This window comes from Podarcis raffonei, chromosome 10 (assembly GCF_027172205.1).
Source record: "Podarcis raffonei isolate rPodRaf1 chromosome 10, rPodRaf1.pri, whole genome shotgun sequence".
Lineage (NCBI taxonomy): Eukaryota > Metazoa > Chordata > Lepidosauria > Squamata > Lacertidae > Podarcis > Podarcis raffonei.
In genome coordinates, this window is record NC_070611.1 from 58,122,324 (window position 1) to 58,139,976 (window position 17,653).

The 17,653-nt window shown below is 43.1% G+C and overlaps 1 protein-coding gene across 3 annotated transcripts in view; it reads left to right on the forward strand.

Annotated features, from left to right (window-relative positions):
* B4GALNT3 (beta-1,4-N-acetyl-galactosaminyltransferase 3) overlaps nt 1-17,653 on the forward strand; it is a 237,224-nt gene that overhangs the window by 45,460 nt on the left and 174,111 nt on the right. For all 3 annotated transcript variants that reach the window (XR_008332580.1, XM_053407152.1, XM_053407153.1), the window contains exons 2-11: nt 2,391-2,494; nt 6,238-6,318; nt 10,936-11,031; nt 12,068-12,158; nt 13,313-13,413; nt 13,953-14,020; nt 15,618-15,696; nt 16,545-16,611; nt 17,099-17,242; nt 17,433-17,542. Coding sequence is in view for 2 of the 3 variants with exons in the window: in XM_053407152.1 (XP_053263127.1) it covers nt 2,391-2,494; nt 6,238-6,318; nt 10,936-11,031; nt 12,068-12,158; nt 13,313-13,413; nt 13,953-14,020; nt 15,618-15,696; nt 16,545-16,611; nt 17,099-17,242; nt 17,433-17,542 (941 nt within the window). In the remaining variant the exon portion in view is untranslated. The remainder of the gene's footprint in view (nt 1-2,390; nt 2,495-6,237; nt 6,319-10,935; nt 11,032-12,067; nt 12,159-13,312; nt 13,414-13,952; nt 14,021-15,617; nt 15,697-16,544; nt 16,612-17,098; nt 17,243-17,432; nt 17,543-17,653) is intronic.

The window sequence follows — 17,653 nt, forward strand, 5'->3', positions numbered from 1 at the left end:
AGCATTTATTTTGCAATGGAAAGATGTTCTATTATTTTGTGATACTCTTGTAACATTGCACTAGAAGTAAAAAAAAAAAGTGAATGAGATATATGTTAATTATATTTGCTCAGCTCTGCTTTTCTGGTACATTTCAGGGGCCTTCAAGGGAAAAATACTAGATTATAAATTGATAATATCTGACCCACTTTACCACTGTATGCATTGCATACACAGCATACATATAAAGTAGTTTGAAAGCACCCCACCTCAGAATCCTGGGAACTGAAATGTATACTTCGCAGAACTTTAGTTCCCAGCACCCTCAACAAACTATAGTTCCCAGGATTCTTTGGGGAGGTGCTTTAAAGGTATGGTGTGTATGCAGCCTTAGAATCAGCCGCATAAGAAATGCTCAAAGACTGAAGTCTCCTCTGGCGCTCACAGTCTGCAAATTCTTTTGGAAGGCATTCATCTCCACCCATTGATTTTTACACACTGGACCAGAAGGTTGCATATTCTTTTCCTGCCGTTCCCAGGAGCACATCTGGCTGGCATAATTCTGATCATACAGCAAAGGTGGCAGCATTTTGAGATCAAAGGCAAGCCTAAGAAGCTTGGAAGGAGTTGCTTTCCTTGAACTGGCTGTTCCCCTTCTGATATAATGAAATCTGATGCCAATAATTTATTTCATAATGCATAATTGGTATTCCACGCCTTCAACATGAATGTGATTTAGTTCATTCAGTTGGTTAGCATAAGAAGAGGCCTGTTGGATCAGACCAAAGGCTCATCTCTTCCAGCATCTTGGTTTTCTTTTCCCCAGGGGCCAACTAGATGCCTATGGGAAGCTTGCAGGCAGGACCAGAGTACAACAGCCCAGCAACTGACATACTGTCTCCAACAGGGGGCAGGCTAGAGCATTGCCATCATGGCTAGCAGCTCCTTGATAGCTTTATCCCCAGCTATTCATTGCTTCACATGGCCAGGAGTCCTAAAGTGATGGTCAGGGACTGGTTGGACGCAGGTTAAATAAGCGCTCTGAATTTTGTCATGCCCCTAGTCCCATGTCCAACTGTACTGTGTTGCTGGAAGAGAGTGGTCTTGGCTTGCCATAAAATGCCTGTACTGTAGTTTCAAGTTGTTTTAACCTATAATGTGGGTATCACAGTTCCCAAGCTTTAGACTCTCAATAATCTTTGTGCTTTTACATGGGATTAAGTCCCATGTAAACGATGAGGTGGGTTTGTAAGTAAATACACAGTGGATTTGTTTATATGGCACTTGATTATCTTTAACATATGGACAGCATTTTCTTATGCCTTATATAAAGGGGTGAGAAAACACTGCCAGCACGACGGCCATGTTCAGACCCTCCAAGCATCCCTATTTTCCAGGGACAGTCCTGGATTTAGAGAATGCATCCCAGTTTCTGATTTGGCACTGGAATGTCCCACTTTTCCTTAGGACGTCCCTATTTTCATTGGAGAAATGTTGGTGGGTATGGAGTTATCCAATCCCTGAGCCAAGGAGATAAGTAACTATGCAACTTTAGAAAACATCTGAAGGCAGTCCTGTATAGGTTTTTAATGTTTAATGTTTTATTCCTTTTTTATATATGTTGGAAGCTGCTCAGATTGGCTGGGGCAACTCAGTCAGATGGGCGGGGTATAGATATTATTATTATTATTATTATTCCAGTTACAGAAAGGTAGCCGTGTTGGTCTGCCATACTCAAAACAAACAAACAAACAAATTTCTTTCCAGTAGCACCTTAAAGACCAACTAAGTTAGTTCTTGGTATGAGCTTTCGTGTGCATGCACACTTCTTCAGATACACTGTATCTGAAGTGTATCTGAAGAAGTGTGCATGCACACGAAAGCTCATACCAAGAACTAACTTAGTTGGTCTTTAAGGTGCTACTGGAAAGAAATTTGTTTGTTTGTTTGTTTTTATTATTATTATTATTATTATTATTATTATTATTATTATTTAGGTCGTCCCTATTTTCATTAGAGAAATGTTGGAGGATATGCATGTTTACTTGTGGACAACCTGCCATGCAATGCATGACAGGGGTCCAAGGTCGAAAAGTGGGTGGAGCAAAGGATGTGACTCTTGTCTTTGCAGAGTAGGTCATGTTCCAGCCACACAAAAGCCTGAGTTTTCTAAAACAAACAAACAAACAAACAAACGACACACACCCCTCTCACTGAGATGTTATGACTGTTCAAGGACACAGTCCAGCCAGGCAAAGGCAATCTGAGGATAGTGCAGCTGCATTTAACCCTGAGGCAAAGAGGTTCCCCATTCCTAGCCTATAGGAATTGTTGGTGCTTCCATAATGATTGAATTGCCATTGTTTTTTTAACCTGAATGTTTATTTCCGCATTTTCCTTTTACCTTACAGGATATGGAAGCTGGAGTGAACTAGCTAAAGCTCTGAGGAACCAGGACAGCCCTATAGTGGATCCAAGCCTGCAGTTTTATCTGCCTCAGAAACCAGAAAATCTGGTAAGTTGAACTCATAAATCGTAATACATGCTCCAGATTTAAAAGCAAACGAATTCAAGTCTCGGGTTAGTGAAAAGAAATGGGGTTGCAAAATCAAGTTTCATCAGTGTACAGTCTCTGTACGTGTTTACAGTCTATGTTAATAGATAAGAACTGGATCCTGAATTGTTACACAAAGGTGTGGCTAAAATTATGCATTGCTTTTATTCCAAACAGTTTATGCCCCGCACACCTTAGACACCAGCTATGCTAATTACTCTCTTGGATACAATTGCAGTTGCAGAGGGCACTCTTTTAATAATTACAGATAATTATCAGGTATTTGCAGCAGGAACAAAAAGGGAGGCATTCTTTATGGCAGTCTATCCACTCCACCCCAATTACAGTAGGAACTCCCTGCCATTGCTGACTCACCTGACTGCTTTTCAAGAGCATTGGTAAGACCTGCCTATATGGGCTCAGTTTGTGTGATCATGGGAAGTCTAAAAAGGGTGGAGAAATCTCAATAAATTTTAGTAGGATGAATTCTTAATCTGCTCTGCAGAGAGTTGGTTTTTGGCATACTTTTATTACCTGCCCCTAACTTTTTATACCAAAATGAGTAATTCAATTCCTTAATCTTTTTATTGGAGCTCTGCATCGGGCAAAAGATTCCTGCATTGCAGGGAGTTGGAGTAGATGACCCTCATGGTCCCTTTCAATTCTACAATTCTGTGATCCTATGATTCTGTGATCGCTTTTTGCCACCTTAACTGTCAGAAAATGTACTGAAAGTAGCAAGAAGAAGGAGCACTTGGGTGTATTTGGCCCAAATACAAAGAGTACATGCCAGAAGAGAATAAACAGGATTCAGCAGCTTGATTTACCTCTCAGATTTTCATGGAAGACATATGGAGCATTCATTTTGTAGTCTAGACCAATGTAGTCCAGCCTTGTAGTTCAATAAAGCCTAGGGACCCAACTCCTATCACCCTCAGTGGCTTACCCAGTTGTCAGGGATAATGGGAGCTGCAGTCCCAACAACATCTGGGAACCCAGGATTGAAGAACATTGATCTTGGCTGCTCTGTCCATTTCTGAGTGACACATTTCCAGGAAGACGTTGACAAACTGGGGTGCTTACAGAGGAGACAACCTAGATGGTGAGGGCTTTCTGGAAACCAAGTCATAAAATAAATGACTGAAAGAGCACGTCATGTTTAAGCTAGGATATGAGATTAAAGGGAGGCATGATAGTTGTCTTCAAATATCTGCAGCGTTGTCCCATAGAAGATGGAGCAGATTTGTTCTCTGTTGCTGTAGTGGCAGGGAAGCAGGTTTCAGCTAAGATAAATTTTCTTTTTCTTTTTTCATAGATATTTATTGAGATTTTCAAAATATTACAAAATATAAAAAGAAATAAGAAAAATACAAAATGAAAAATACAAAATAAAAATAATTAAAAACAATTCCATCTTCATTTACTTAACTTTCATTTGCTTGTTTCCCGGACTTCCTCACCCCTCCCTTTTTTGTATTCCAATTCAATTTGTTAATTCAGCAAATCCTTTCCCACTTTATTTATCCTGATCTTTCATTACATTACCTTAATCTATTTTCATCATTATCTTATAAAAAAAACAACCTTAAAATTCAAAACTTAAATCTTATTTTTACTAACTTCTCATAACCATTGTATTCTTACCTAATCCTTTAAACATTTTTACTAAAGCCAAGCAATTTCCTTTCAAACATCCTTCTAACATTCATCAATTATATAAAACAATCCTAATAGCAAAATAAAGGAAATAAAACAATCCAATCTTCATCCAGCGTCCCTTCCTCCTGGTCCCGGGTTTTGTCAGTCCATTTTATCTCATTAAACTAGCACATTAACCTGGTAACCTTATATCCGAGGCCCTTAAGTCTCTTCCATGTCCCTTCCATGATTTTTCTTCATATTCTCCTTTCACTCATGTGAACTCCAACTTAATAATGTTTTTGTCCCTTTTCAACAAATCAGCCCCTTTTCCACAGTCCAGGCTGAACTCCATGTAGTATTTAAAAACATGTTTCAAAGTCCCTCCAAAATTGGGATCCCCCATAACTCCAAACCTCTCATGGCCCATTGCCAGACTCGGAAAGTCCATAGATCCCTGCTCAGGGGGGTCAATCCAACCCCCCATTTCCAAACCAGTCCAAACTTTATCTTTCCAAGTCTGATTTTTTCGAAGATAAATTGTAAAGTCCAAAGGCTCATGTTCCTGCAGGGCCGCAACTTCCTCCATCTCCGGCTCCATCTCTGGCTCCCAAGATTCAGCAGCGTCCTCTTCTTTCGTCTGTTCTGTCAGGGCAGACTCCTGGTTTGATTCCTGGGTAGACTCCATACCTTTTCCCACTGCCTGTTCCAAATTTCCCACTGCCTGCTTAAGATTTCCAACCAAGTCAGTCATCAAATTCGTTCTCTCATGTAATTCTTCCAGTAGGGCATTTGTTTTGTAAAAAGCACACAACAGCACTTCTGAATACATTGTCCTTCAAGGTCACCAGTCAATTCCCACGATTATAATCTGTAGCGGCTGAAAACTCCCTGGAAATAGTTACAATTTCAAGTCTCCCTCTAGGGGGAAAACTTCTATTGCAAATCCAACCACAAAGTTTCTTTTCTTTTTTTTGAGATACTTTGTCAATATTTGTTCCTTTAAAATGCGAAAGGAAACAGTGGAATCACAATGTTTCTCTTCTTTTAGCTATCTGTCAAAAGACTTCTGTCTCTGGTCAATGAGCTTCAAACGTCAGTCCTGACACCCGCTCCAGGGTCAGGACGGTGGAAAGTTACTTTACTTTAAGCTTACTTCTGCAGGTTTAAACAGTCCAAAGAAAAGCTCCCCCTTCTCCTCCTGCTACCGAAGGGGGGGTTCAACTATTTTAGATGATGAAATCCAGTCCTTTAATGGTGATTTTCAAGGCTCTAGTTTACTTTGTCTTTGCTTTTTTCAGTCTACAAAGAAACGGAAGGCTGACTTCCTGTTTAGACCTTCCCGTTTCAGTACCAAATTGAAATAAATTTTAAAGACCGATTCTTTTCTGTTCCCAATTCCTTATTTAAAGTCCAATTGTTCAAAGTTTGAGTACTCATGGGTAATTATTTTTAAAAGCCAAATTGTCCCAAGAAGAAGGCAGCGCTCTCCGGCAACGGCTATGCAGCTTCGCTCCACGGAAAGAGCAGTTGACTCACAGCACCGCGCCACTTCCCCCTCATCGTTTCAGAGCCCGTTAGTGGGTTCCTTTGCGGGTTGGGGGGGCACTAAGGGTGCCCGCCGAGTCCCACGGTCACAGGCTTCATCCGCCTGTGATTTTTAAAGGGTCCCCGCTTCGCCATAGCGGAAAGGACCCATTTCGCGCGGAGCTTGTCCCTCCAGTTCAGAGGGAGTCCGCCATTGCCGATGGCACCACCCCGGAAGTCCCCTCAGCTAAGATAAATTTTCTCCTCCTTCATTTTCTTTCTCATAGACACACCCACACACCATCCATCCATCCTGTCTGCCACACTTTTATCCAGTGGAAATTCAAGCTATTTTCTTCAGCAGTTAGACCAGGAGACTCTTCAGTCTGTGCAGTCCCCAATGCCCTCAGCATCTCTTTTATCTTTTGTTTTGAACAAGTTTTGATTTGCTTGTGCTCCACAAGCCACCAGTTGTCCACCTCTGAGACATATTCTAGCCAGCCACACAGACTTATTTTCTTGTTTTTCATTCTGTATAGGTTCAAAGCAGAGTTAACAGAAGAAGCAACAATAAGACAGATCCTGCAACTTTGATTAACTCTGTCACCTGGAGGCCTGAGGTTAGTGTTCAATATAAGGTCTTGCAACTGAATTAATAAACCCATTTAGGTAAGATGCATTTCATACATTTAGTCCGTGTTTATTCAGAAAATGCCCAAATTAGTTGGAATTAAAACTTAGTGAAGTTTTATTTATAAATATCCTCTGGATTGTGCTCCCAACAAAAGATCTAATATGCAAGCAGCCATTAAGCTGTTTGTTTACAGTGTTTGTAGGATATGAGAGATTAAATACATCATAATAAAAACTGTTAAACTTGTATAAAACTGAAAGTGTACAATTATGGCTCCTTGAACTCTGATATGCAACCCTTGAGCTGTCTGTGTCCATATGGTGAGGATGTAAGTGAGAGCCTTCTTGGTGGCTGCTCCCTTCCTTTCTAGAGAAGCTGGATTGGCTCCCTCCTTGTTGTACTCCTGCAAACATTTTTTTTATTCCAGCAAGCTCTGGGGAACCGACAGCTTTGACGGAAAGGGCTCTTGTGCTGTTTTTGTTTTACTATCTGTGTTTTAGTAGATATGTGGTTTTTTTACATTTCTTTAATTCCATAGATAGATTTGTTACTTTTTAGCAATAACTTTTTACATCTTTTATCTGTGTATATTTTATCTGTCTTTATTTTAATTTTTGTGAGCCACCTTGAGTCCTGGTTCTGGGTAAAAGGCTTAATAATAATAATAATACTTCTTGCCTGGGTGGAGGATAAAAAGGAGCGTGTCTAGAGAAAAGCCTAATGTACAAAGGTTAAATTCTCATCCATTACTTTGGCCACTTTTGTATCTAACCCCGTTCACCACTGGACTGTGGCTCTTGGCTCATAACGGTTTGGAAGTGTGCCTTATTGTCTTTGTTTAGTTATTTGGGCTTAAAGGCTTTCCATCTCATTTTTCTGGATTTGGTGAAGTTGTGTTGATAAAAGTTTGCAAAGCTATGGCAAATGCAGTTCAAAATGGCAAGTGGTTTTATTTCCACACACACCGACCTACAGTTTTGCTAATTCTGACAGAGACCCTTTGTAACCCAGATTCGTTTTACCAGTGATATCAGCTAACCTATATTGTCACTGATTTCTGTCAAATTTGGGGGGCAGGGTAACAGGGGCGGAGGAAGGGGGTGCAGTGGGGGCACACTGCCCCGGCTGTCTTCGCTGAGGGGGGTGACACTGGCACACCGCCCGCCCACGACTCCCAAGCCTACCCCAAGCTGTCGGGGGAAGTGGGGGAGCTGCGCCGCTTTGCCAGCGGCATTCCCCCCTTCCCCCTTCGTTTTGACCATTGGGGGAGGCTTTGGAATCACGGGCAGGTGGTGCGCCGAATGTCAGCCATGGGCGGCACTCCGTGCACCTGGGTGGCTATCGCATGCCTGGGAGGGCACCTTCCGCACCCCACACCCCTCAGCAGTGCGCCTGCCCTGGGCAGCGTGGGTATATGCTCTGCCGCTGCATGGTCATCTGAGGCAAATCAAAGGATTATGAACTGAACCCTGTTCTGTTCCTGAATTGATTTTTTTTTTTTTTTTTGTTCCTCAGATTAATTTACCGTTGAAACATAGCATTTTTGTGGATTAAGCATGAGAAATCCATACCACTTCACAAATTAATTACAGGGGGTATTCAAAACTTCTGTTGTATTGTCAGCATCTGCCTAAGCATGCTGTTGCGCTGTGGTTCCTGCGGCTGATAAAAGGGCCCAGAAAGAGGATTGGGGATGGTTTTATTTCTGCATGTAATAGAGCTAGTCTTCGTTTGAACAGAAGGTATGTGTTCCTGGCAATAAAAGGAGGTTTGCAACAACAAAGCATCTTTGACAGAAGAAGAGGTTTGGCATATTTCCCCCACATAGCAGTTTTTAAGAATGGAAAACCAGAACGGGGATTGGCCTTGAAAACCTGGTACTACGTCACTCATGAGGGTTGCAGTAGAACCCCATTTGTGTGGTGACTGTTTTTGCTCTTCTTTGTGCATCCAGGCCAGGGGTTAGCAACCTTTTCCAGCCGTGGGCCGGTCCACTGTCCCTCAGACCATGTGGTGGTCCGGACTATATTTTTTTGGGGGAAATGAATGAATTCCTATGCCCCACAAATAACCCAGAGATGCATTTTAAATAAAAGGACACATTCTACTCATGTAAAAACACGCTGATTCCCAGACCGTCCGCAGGCCGGATTGAGAAGGTGATTGGGCTGCATCCGGGTCCTGGGCCCTTGGTTGCCTACCCCTGATCCAGGCTGTGGTTCTGCCAAGCAAAAGTGCTCCTTATTACAGTGGTACCTCGGGTTACATACGCTTCAGGTTACAGACTCCACTAACCCAGAAATAGTACCTTGGGTTAAGAACTTTGCTTCAGCATGAGAACAGAAATCGCACAGCGGCAGCAGTGGGAGGCCCCATTAGCTAAAGTGGTGTCTCAGGTGAAGAACAGTTTCAGGTTAAGAACGGACCTCCAGAATGAATTAAGTTCTTAACCCGAAGTACCACTGTATTTGACCAGCAGCGGCAATTGTTAGAGAGCTCCCCCACCCTGTACTAAGGGAATTGAGTTTTCATGGTTGTTCAGTGTTCAAGAATGCAGGTGACTACAGGACAGTACAGACACATGTTGTTAAACTACAAGTCTTAAAGGTATTCTGGAACTGGCAGTCCTGAACTAGGATTTGTAATGGGGGTGCTACTGACTCTAGACAGTACTTGAAAGTGAACCATTTGCTTGTTGGAACAGGCAGTACCTGCAAGAATTGTTGACATTGCTGTCTTCTTTTTCACCTCCTCGCTGTACCTGAGAATAGAAGAGGTCCTTATTGCTGACATTTCTTAACAGATTTTTCACAAGTGCATAGTTTTGCATCTAAGTCATGACTATAGAATGACTATTAGCATTGGAAGTTTATCCAGGGAGGAGAAGCCTGGATGTTCAGTGGAGAAACACAAGAGTCCTATAGGCAAACCTGGGAGGGGGGGAATGTCATACGCAGCACCACAATGCCTCCATTCTTCTCTGGCTCAAACCTCCTTTTTGTCTAGTTTATCTTCACCTGCATTTACACATTCTTCAGATTGTGTGTAGCTGATCTGCCCCGGAGATACGGAACTGCCAAACAATAAAAAACAGAGCAAAGCTTTTTGTTTCCTTTATTTCTAGCAATTACAGACCCCTCTCCAAGGGGCTGCTTTCAATGCTGCATTTCTATATTTAGAGATTCGCAAGATGGCGACCAGAAAATGGCTGGTCCCGTGGAACTTGGGCATAGGGAGGAAGGCAGCCAAAGTGGTGTCCTCCAGATGTTGTTGTTGGACCCCGATTCCCATCATCCCAGTCAGCATGACCAGTGGTGCGGGATGGTGGGAGTTGGAGGTCCAACAATATCTAGAGGACACTTTGCTGTCTACACCATGACATAGGTCATTTTACAGCAACCGAGTCATCTTGCCTGATGCTAAGCAGTTTTGGGTGTGGTCAGTGCCTCTAAGGGTGACCACCTGGAATCCTTCCTTCCTTGAGGTTTCCTAGAGGAAAAGGACAAGGTATAAATGTAACACATAAACTATTTTTCTAGTTTGGGAATGGTTGCATCAGATGCACAAATGAGAGTGTTTGGATTTTTTGTATGGGGATCTTGAAATTTATTTTCTCGCTACTTCTCTTGTTTTATACTTTTTAATGGTTTTATGTTACTTTATTTATTTATTAAATTTTTATATTGCCCGTCACCCAAAGATCACAGGGCGATTTACAGTATATAAACACAAAAAAACTGCAGCATAAGAGCAACAACAAAAAGCAATATCCCCTTCCCTGTTTGTTTATTGCTGTAAACTGCTTTGTTGTTTTTTATGATATAGTGGTATAAGAATACATTTATAAATAAATAAAATATACCTTTTCAAAATATGGCTTAAGGAAGGTGTCCCAAGCTCTCTGTCCTCCCCTCGCCCCCATTCCTTTCTGTTTCAGCAACGTTTTGGCCTCTTATCTTTTCCTTGCCCTTAGTTCTCTTTTTCGAGGAACACGTCTGGCAGGAATAAATATTTGCTGTGTAGAAAGAGACAACCATTTTGCAGCCCGCGTGAGACTAGAGATTTATAGCCTCTCTTTGTTGTGCAAATCTGCTTCTCCCTATAAAGCTGTTTAGCCAGAAAGGGTTGGGCTGCAGGGTCTGATAACCTAGAATTCCATTTTAAAGTGAGTAGAAATCTCTAGGCCTCCAATGTGCAAGTCTAGTAATTCAAGTCAGCCAGCACTTCTGATAAAGTACGTGGAAAGACCTGTGCACACACCTGACTGTTAATACACCTGTTGAGTAAGCTTTAAATTAGGACTGTTGTCCAGCACTCATTTAGAATAGATCCCAGGCCTAGCTAGAGTTCTCTAAACCTTGGACAGGATAGTACTATGCAAAATTGGCAAGTGAAAGGCTTCATTCAATTTGGAACAGTTCTGGTTATTTCCATACTAAACCATAAAAAGCACCAGTCTCAGATGGGGAATACATTCCTCTTAAAAACCTTTGGCAAGTCAACATGCCCTCTTGCTATACCAGGTTGCAAATGAGTGGGTGTGCCATATGGGCACCAGATCATCTGGACTGTGATTAATAGGAGTATCTCCTTATGCTTGAAGTTCCAGGGCCAAGTCAACCTTCATGTCTTTGAGGACTGGTGCGGTGGCTCCGTGGAACAGCTGAGGAGGAACCTCCACTTTCCGCTGCATCCCCACGTGAGTCTTTTGTATCCTTGTGCCAAATGTAGGGTCCTCTTTTCTTAGGTTCTGCCCAGCTTCCTAACCAACTGTGAGTCAGTGGAGGTTGGTCCCGTATTGGCAAATAGGACACTGTCCCTCCAACCTCCTTCCACCTGCCTGCCTTCTTACCTACAACTTCTCGGGGTGTGGCTCCACCTACTTTTGGTCTCCCTGCCTTCCTCCCTACCTGTCCCAGTGGGCACCAGCCACTGCTGCTACAGTCAGCAGACGTTTGCTGCAAATGCTATATACACTTAGCTAGGAGTTATTCCCATTGAATTCACCGGGATTCATTCTGAGTAGGGTTTTGACTTGAAGAACCGCCAGCTTCATGGTTTGCTTGTTTGCATTGTGGAAGATACCCAGCCACTGAAATTTACCTCCAGAGAGTAGCTAGAAAGAGAAAAAGAGAGAGAGAGAGAGAGAGAGAGAGAGAGAGAGAGAGAGAGAGAGAGAAAATCTGTTTTAGCAAGGGCTTCACTGCAAATTCCTTCATGATCCTTGAGAAAGCTAAACTCCTACCACCCAACTGCAAAGGGAGAGGTAGGAGCACACTTTGCTCCAGAGTCACAAACAGGGTTTCACTGAACCCCCTGCTAACATGGAGCAAAAAAACCTTCAGTTGAGCAAGGCCTTCGATGCAACCCCCTTTGTGATCCTGGAGCAAGGTTCTTTGAAGGTGTGCTGGGAATGTGCCTTCAAAGAGGTTTGCTCCTGACATCATTGTGAGCGGTCCTACTCACCTGTCAGATTTGGCAGATGAGGGGTTGGGCTGATATAGGGGTAGGGCTGCATGTTTTTCATACTGACAAGGAAAACTCAAACCTGTAAAACACTCCAGGAAACGGAGAGCAAGGACCAACCCTGGGCCATTCCTTATTTCAGGTTACTCAGCCTTTGCTCTTCGTTTTCTGCTTCTGTGCTCCCTTCTCTACCTTCTCCCCATAGATGCTTCCCTGCCTCCAACCCAATTTCATAATTGCATACTTGCTTTTTCCCATTACACTTTCAGACACGGACTACCCTGAAGAAACTGGCGGCATCTCCAAAGTGGACAAACTATGGGCTGCGCATCTTTGGCTATTTGCATCCCTTCAGTGATGGTGAGGGAGAGACTGATATGGGCCCAGGTTGGAGGGAATCTGATGAAAACAGAAGGCTTTATTCCTGCACAAAACAACATTTTATGTTTTTTTATTTATTTCGGGTATTTATGCACGGTTTCCAGATATTAGAAGGAGGTCCATTCTTATTCGATGCTCATTTGAAAAGAAACTTATTGGGGTTTCTCACAGATGAGCAGTGGGGAGCCTGAGACCCTCCAGATGTTGCTAGACGCCAAACTCTCTTAAGCTGGAGTCAGCATAGAACCAATGGTCCAGGATGATGGGAGTTGTAGTCCAACAACATCTGGCAGACCATAGCTGCCTCCACCCCTGTAACAGAGAAAAGATGTGTGTCACTCCTTTACAAAATCTTTTCCCATACTGCTGTTTCAAAACGTGTATAGCATCTCAACAAGTTTTCCAGAATTATTAGTGATAGCTTGACCCTTTATAATAACCCATTTGATGCGAACAAGGGGGACTGTTTGCAGTTTGCTTTCAGATAGCCCAATGCTGTACTTAGAAGTCTCAGCAATAAGGGCTTCAAAGTGTAGCAACCCCTGATGTCACTAGGATGTCAGGTGACTGACAGGTGGGCATTCCAAGTGGCCTGCCAGGGTGGGGAGATAATGAACTGGCCTGCAGACTAGAAGAGCTTTGTCACTCCGGATATAGAGGTACTTAACAGACTTCTTGGCAACCTTGTAAAACTCCCATCCTTGGGGAGCAGCCTTTGCCAACCAAGTGCCCTCCAGATGTTGGACCAGAGCTTGCAGCTGGCTACGGCTAATGGGAGTTGTAGTCCAACAACCTGTGGTGGGCACCACATATAAATCCTGTTGGATAAATATATATATAACTAGATATTTCATCAGCAGTATGCATTCTAGTTCGTTGCAGTGCCCATGACTGGAGAGGAGAGTGCAACGAGAAACGAGTAGGTCAGGCAAAGAAGAGCACCTGGAACATTTCTTTCTGCTCTCATAGCACAAAACTAGAGGTTTAGGTGTCTACATTCTAGTTCTCTCCCCTTCCACCTTCAAAGGAGGGATTAAGGCTTGCCTTCTATTGGAGAAGAAAGCCATTCTCTCTTTGCCTCCCAAACAGAATTTCCTAATGTACCAGTTAATCCCAGGAATCTCTCTCTCTAGGTGAGTTTCAGTTTGCCATTTCTGCCGACGACAATGCAGAGTTCTGGCTGAGTCCAGGCGAGAGCACCTTGGACCTCCAGCTGCTGGCAAGTGTTGGCAAGGTACAGTACCTGGGGCCTGGTGGAGCAGCAGCGATTGGCACTGTAGCTAATGTGCAAGTCTATCAATGGTGTCACAATAGGCAATGAACTCCCTCGCAGGATATTGGACATCTACTGTTCTTTCAGCTGTGCTTTGCAACAGCTGGATGCTGCTCTGCCTCAAGGTTCAAGAATGACTAAAAATACCAATCAACAGCACTGGATCCACAGGAACATAAGGCGTGTCTGCTGGCCCATAAGGCTAATGACCCATCTATTCCAGCATCATGTTCTCACGGTGGCCGGCCAGATGTTTATGCGAAGCCTGCAAACTAGGCATGAGTACTCTGCCCACCTTGTGATTCCCAGCTCAGAGGCATATAATGCCTTTTGACAATGGAGGTAGAACATAGCCAACATATCCTTTAGTAAATTATTGAACACTTGCATTATTTAACTTGGGAAGGGCTCACAGCTGCTCAGTAAGCAAACAAGGAGTGTGTTGCAACTCCATCTGCATGAGGAATAACGTAAAGGGGACTTTTTCTGTCTTTGTACAGACTGGGAAGGAATGGACGGCACCTGGGGAGTTTGGGAAATTCAAGAGCCAGAAGTCGAGACCAGTGAAGTGAGTGAACTATTTAGCTGCTGCTTCTGTTTTGCCCAGCAGGCTGCAAGTCTACTCAGTTGTCACGGACCACCAAGGACCAACGCAGCCTCTTGCCCTTCATTAAACACGATCGGCATGCATTCTCTCATACTGATCTCCAAGTTTTTAAAAATACTGTTTTAGAACATTGCAACTTCAAGTGTGTGTGTGTAAGTTAAGGTTACCAGACATCCCCGTTTCCTGGGGACAGTCCCCAGATTTACAAACCAGTCCCCTCACAAAATCCATCCATTCTGACTGAAGTTGAAAAGTGTCCCTGGATTCATTGAAAAAAATCTGGTAACCTTCGTGTAAGTAAATTAAGCTTTCTCCTTATCAGTAGTATGCTGTGTGTCCTGCTTAAACCTTAAAATAACCTGAGAGTGCCTCCTGGTGGCTATTATCTGTATTTCCTAGAGACAAACTAATTTCTCTCTCTTACTTTTCTCTGATGAGATAAATTTCCCCTAAGATCTCAATAATCAAATGGCAACTATGGATTCAGTAAGTCAAAGTTGTCCATGTCTAGGCCGCAATAATCATTTGACAAACGTGCCATCTGAAAATTAGCCATCCACCCTGTCTTGTGTTGCTCCATTTCCCTGCTTTGAGGAACTGGAAGTTGTGGCTTCTGTAACTCTTGAGCTGCATGCACAGCACATGTTTGAAGCGCAGTCTCTTTTCTGTGCTCTGGGTGTTTCTTCTGCTTCTAAATAATCACACCCGCACCATACATGGCTTCCCCCACGAAAATATTGGGAACTGTAGTTTACCCTTCACAGAGCTGCAATTTCCAATACCCTTAACAAACTACAATTCCCAAGATTCTTTGGGGGAAGTCATGTGCTTTAAATGCATGGTGTGTACACCGTCCAAGGGGCTGAAGGCTCCACTGTGACTCTTACCCAGGCAGGTGCTCTTGTATACTGGTAGCCAGGGACTTCAGCTGTGGTTTTGAAGTTCCTGTCTGGATCACCATTTCCTTAGTTTCTGAGAGAGACAGGAGGGTATAGAACAGCCCAGGAAACTACCCAGGCAGCTGGTGTGGCAATCTCAACTCCTGAGGCAGGGATGGTTGGATCCAGTGACTCCATGGTTTATGGTTTCTAATCCTGCTGGACTCCATGGACTATGGTTTCTAATCCTGCTGCTCCTCCAAGGACACTTCAGGTTCTAGGTCTGGGCAGGACTGAACTCTGACACTCTGACAGTCTTTCAAATTGCACAGATTGACGCTGTCAGCAATGGCAGAAAGTATTCCCCATCTTCCATGGAGACTTTGCCATTAGATGAATTGACTTGTTCATTGCCTAATTTGAGCAAAGATGAAGGAAATCATAGAATCCAGTGGCTATATCCCTTAGCTGGAAGGAATAATTCATCAAAGGCTTAAATAGAACTCCAACCCAGTTTGAGTTCTTGGAAGACATCACTGTACAGAACCAATGGAATCCACCCCCTTTTGACCAAAGAATAGTAGTCCAAAGTGATGTGGCTACTTCAGTTTCCATGATTGCTTAAGTGGGGAAAGCTGTTCTGCCTTAATAGTGTTTCTTTGTCCACTTCTCTCTCGCAGGTTGTCTGCCACAAGCAAGTACTACTTTGAGGTGCTACACAAGCAAGATGACAAAGGAACAGACCATGTGGTAGTGGCAGTGAGTACTCAGGCTAGGGCTGCATTCTTATGGCACTTTATTTCATCATCCCAACATTTCCTTCCCAACTTATTTTTGCATTTTTATGTGATCTATCCCACATACTCAGAGAAGACCAATTAATTGATCGCTTGAAATGTCTGACATACTCCTGAGTGTTGCATTGTTGTTGCTGTTTTTAATTTAAGAAGACTAGAAAATCACGTACATCAGGCAGATGACAAATACTAAATTCGATTGAGCAACCAAAACAGTAACTGCAATGTATTCTTCCAGTACTATACATCTAATAATGCCAAAGGCACACACTAAGCTATCTCAGGAGCAAGGATTAAATTAAACAATGAGCAATGAGTGTTATTTTTGATATGCTCATCCCTTTTTCCCTGGATATTCCTCCTTTTAGAAAAGCCTCACTATCTTCACGCACAGTGTAATATATTAACAGGATCTGAAATTGGGAAAGGATTCCTTGACTTTGTAGATCACAATTGTATATTGTGTACCTTGGACCAGTCATGTATAAGTACAGAAGAGGTTAGGGCTCTTAATAGTTGTGCAGAAGAGGAAATTTTAGCAAAGGCAGCCTTTTCTACACAACTATTAAAGGTACAGAAGCCCCCATGCTGTCTCATTTCAGCCACCAGACCTGTATAGCAGTCCACCAGGGTAACAAATCTCCTGGCTTTTCTGCTTGCTAGAGATCTGTTGAACCACAATATGTAAGCAGTGGACTTTATATAGCTTGGCAAACTCCTAGTCGTGTGGATTTGTTGTAGACAGATCTCTCTTTCCTTTCCTAATTGTCAAATTTATAAACTTTGAATGCATCTGTCTTTCTCTTTCAGTGGAAGCTGAATGACCCAGAAACCAAGTTTGCTGTTATTGACTCTGAATCCCTCTCCCTTTATGCTAGTAAGTATCTTCCCCTCCTGCCCCCCAGGACTAATAAGGCTAAATGGGCTTTTTGTTGCTGTTAGTCTTCCTTCCTTCCTACCAACAGAAAAGCTTTGCCTCTAACCGCAGCACATCCTAGGCAGATGCAGAAATATTGCACTATACCCTTCACTTCATACCAGGTTTATTTCATAGGCTTTTGAGAGGCACTGAGCTTTGAGGGAGGGCAGAAAATAGCCTGGGAGGCTTGTGAAATGGGACTTGCATGTAATTTACTGAAATTTGGAATTCAGGTTGGGTTGCCAGATTAGCATTTAAAAATAAGGAGCACTTTGAGCTGTGAAATCCCTTGAAGCTTGTTAGCAGTATGTAACAGAATTGACAAGAGTTAGAGTTGCATGAAGAAGAATATATCCAGCTGTCCTAAGAAGGTAAATTATTCCTTCTTCCTTCCTTCCTACCCTTTCCCACTATTTCTCTCCCCACCCACCCTAATGTGCTTTAGATGAAACGCTTTTGAAAATGGACGAAGTTGGTCACATCCCGCAGACACTGGCTACGAATCCAAAACAGATTGTGTACAATCAGGGTGCAATGGAGCACTCAGCTGACATGCTCAAGCCTGACCCCCGGGACACCATTTATAAACGTAAGCATCTAGCTTGCTGCCAGAGCATAGGATTGCAGCCTTAGATGGCTTTGCTTGGGGCTGATCTAGAGCAGCTAGATACAAAAGAGAACAAGCTCCTATGTATTTAATGGTTAGTAGGAGCTCTCTCCCGACTGCTTTACGCCAATCTGCTTCTGTCATAGCCTCTCATTTATTTTCTGTTTCTCAGTGCCTCTCATAAGGAAGTCGCAGTTGCGCAAGATCCTTCCAGACTGCCCTTACAAACCAAGCTACCTGGTCAATGGATTCCCTCTGGAGCGCTATCAGGGGCTTCAGTTCGTAAGTCTTAATTCTCAACTCAAGTCTTTGCCCAGCTTGCAGCTGCCGCTAACACTGAAGCTTAGGTTAAAGTCTGGCTTTCCTTTTAGGAAGGTGTGTGTAGTTGTCCAC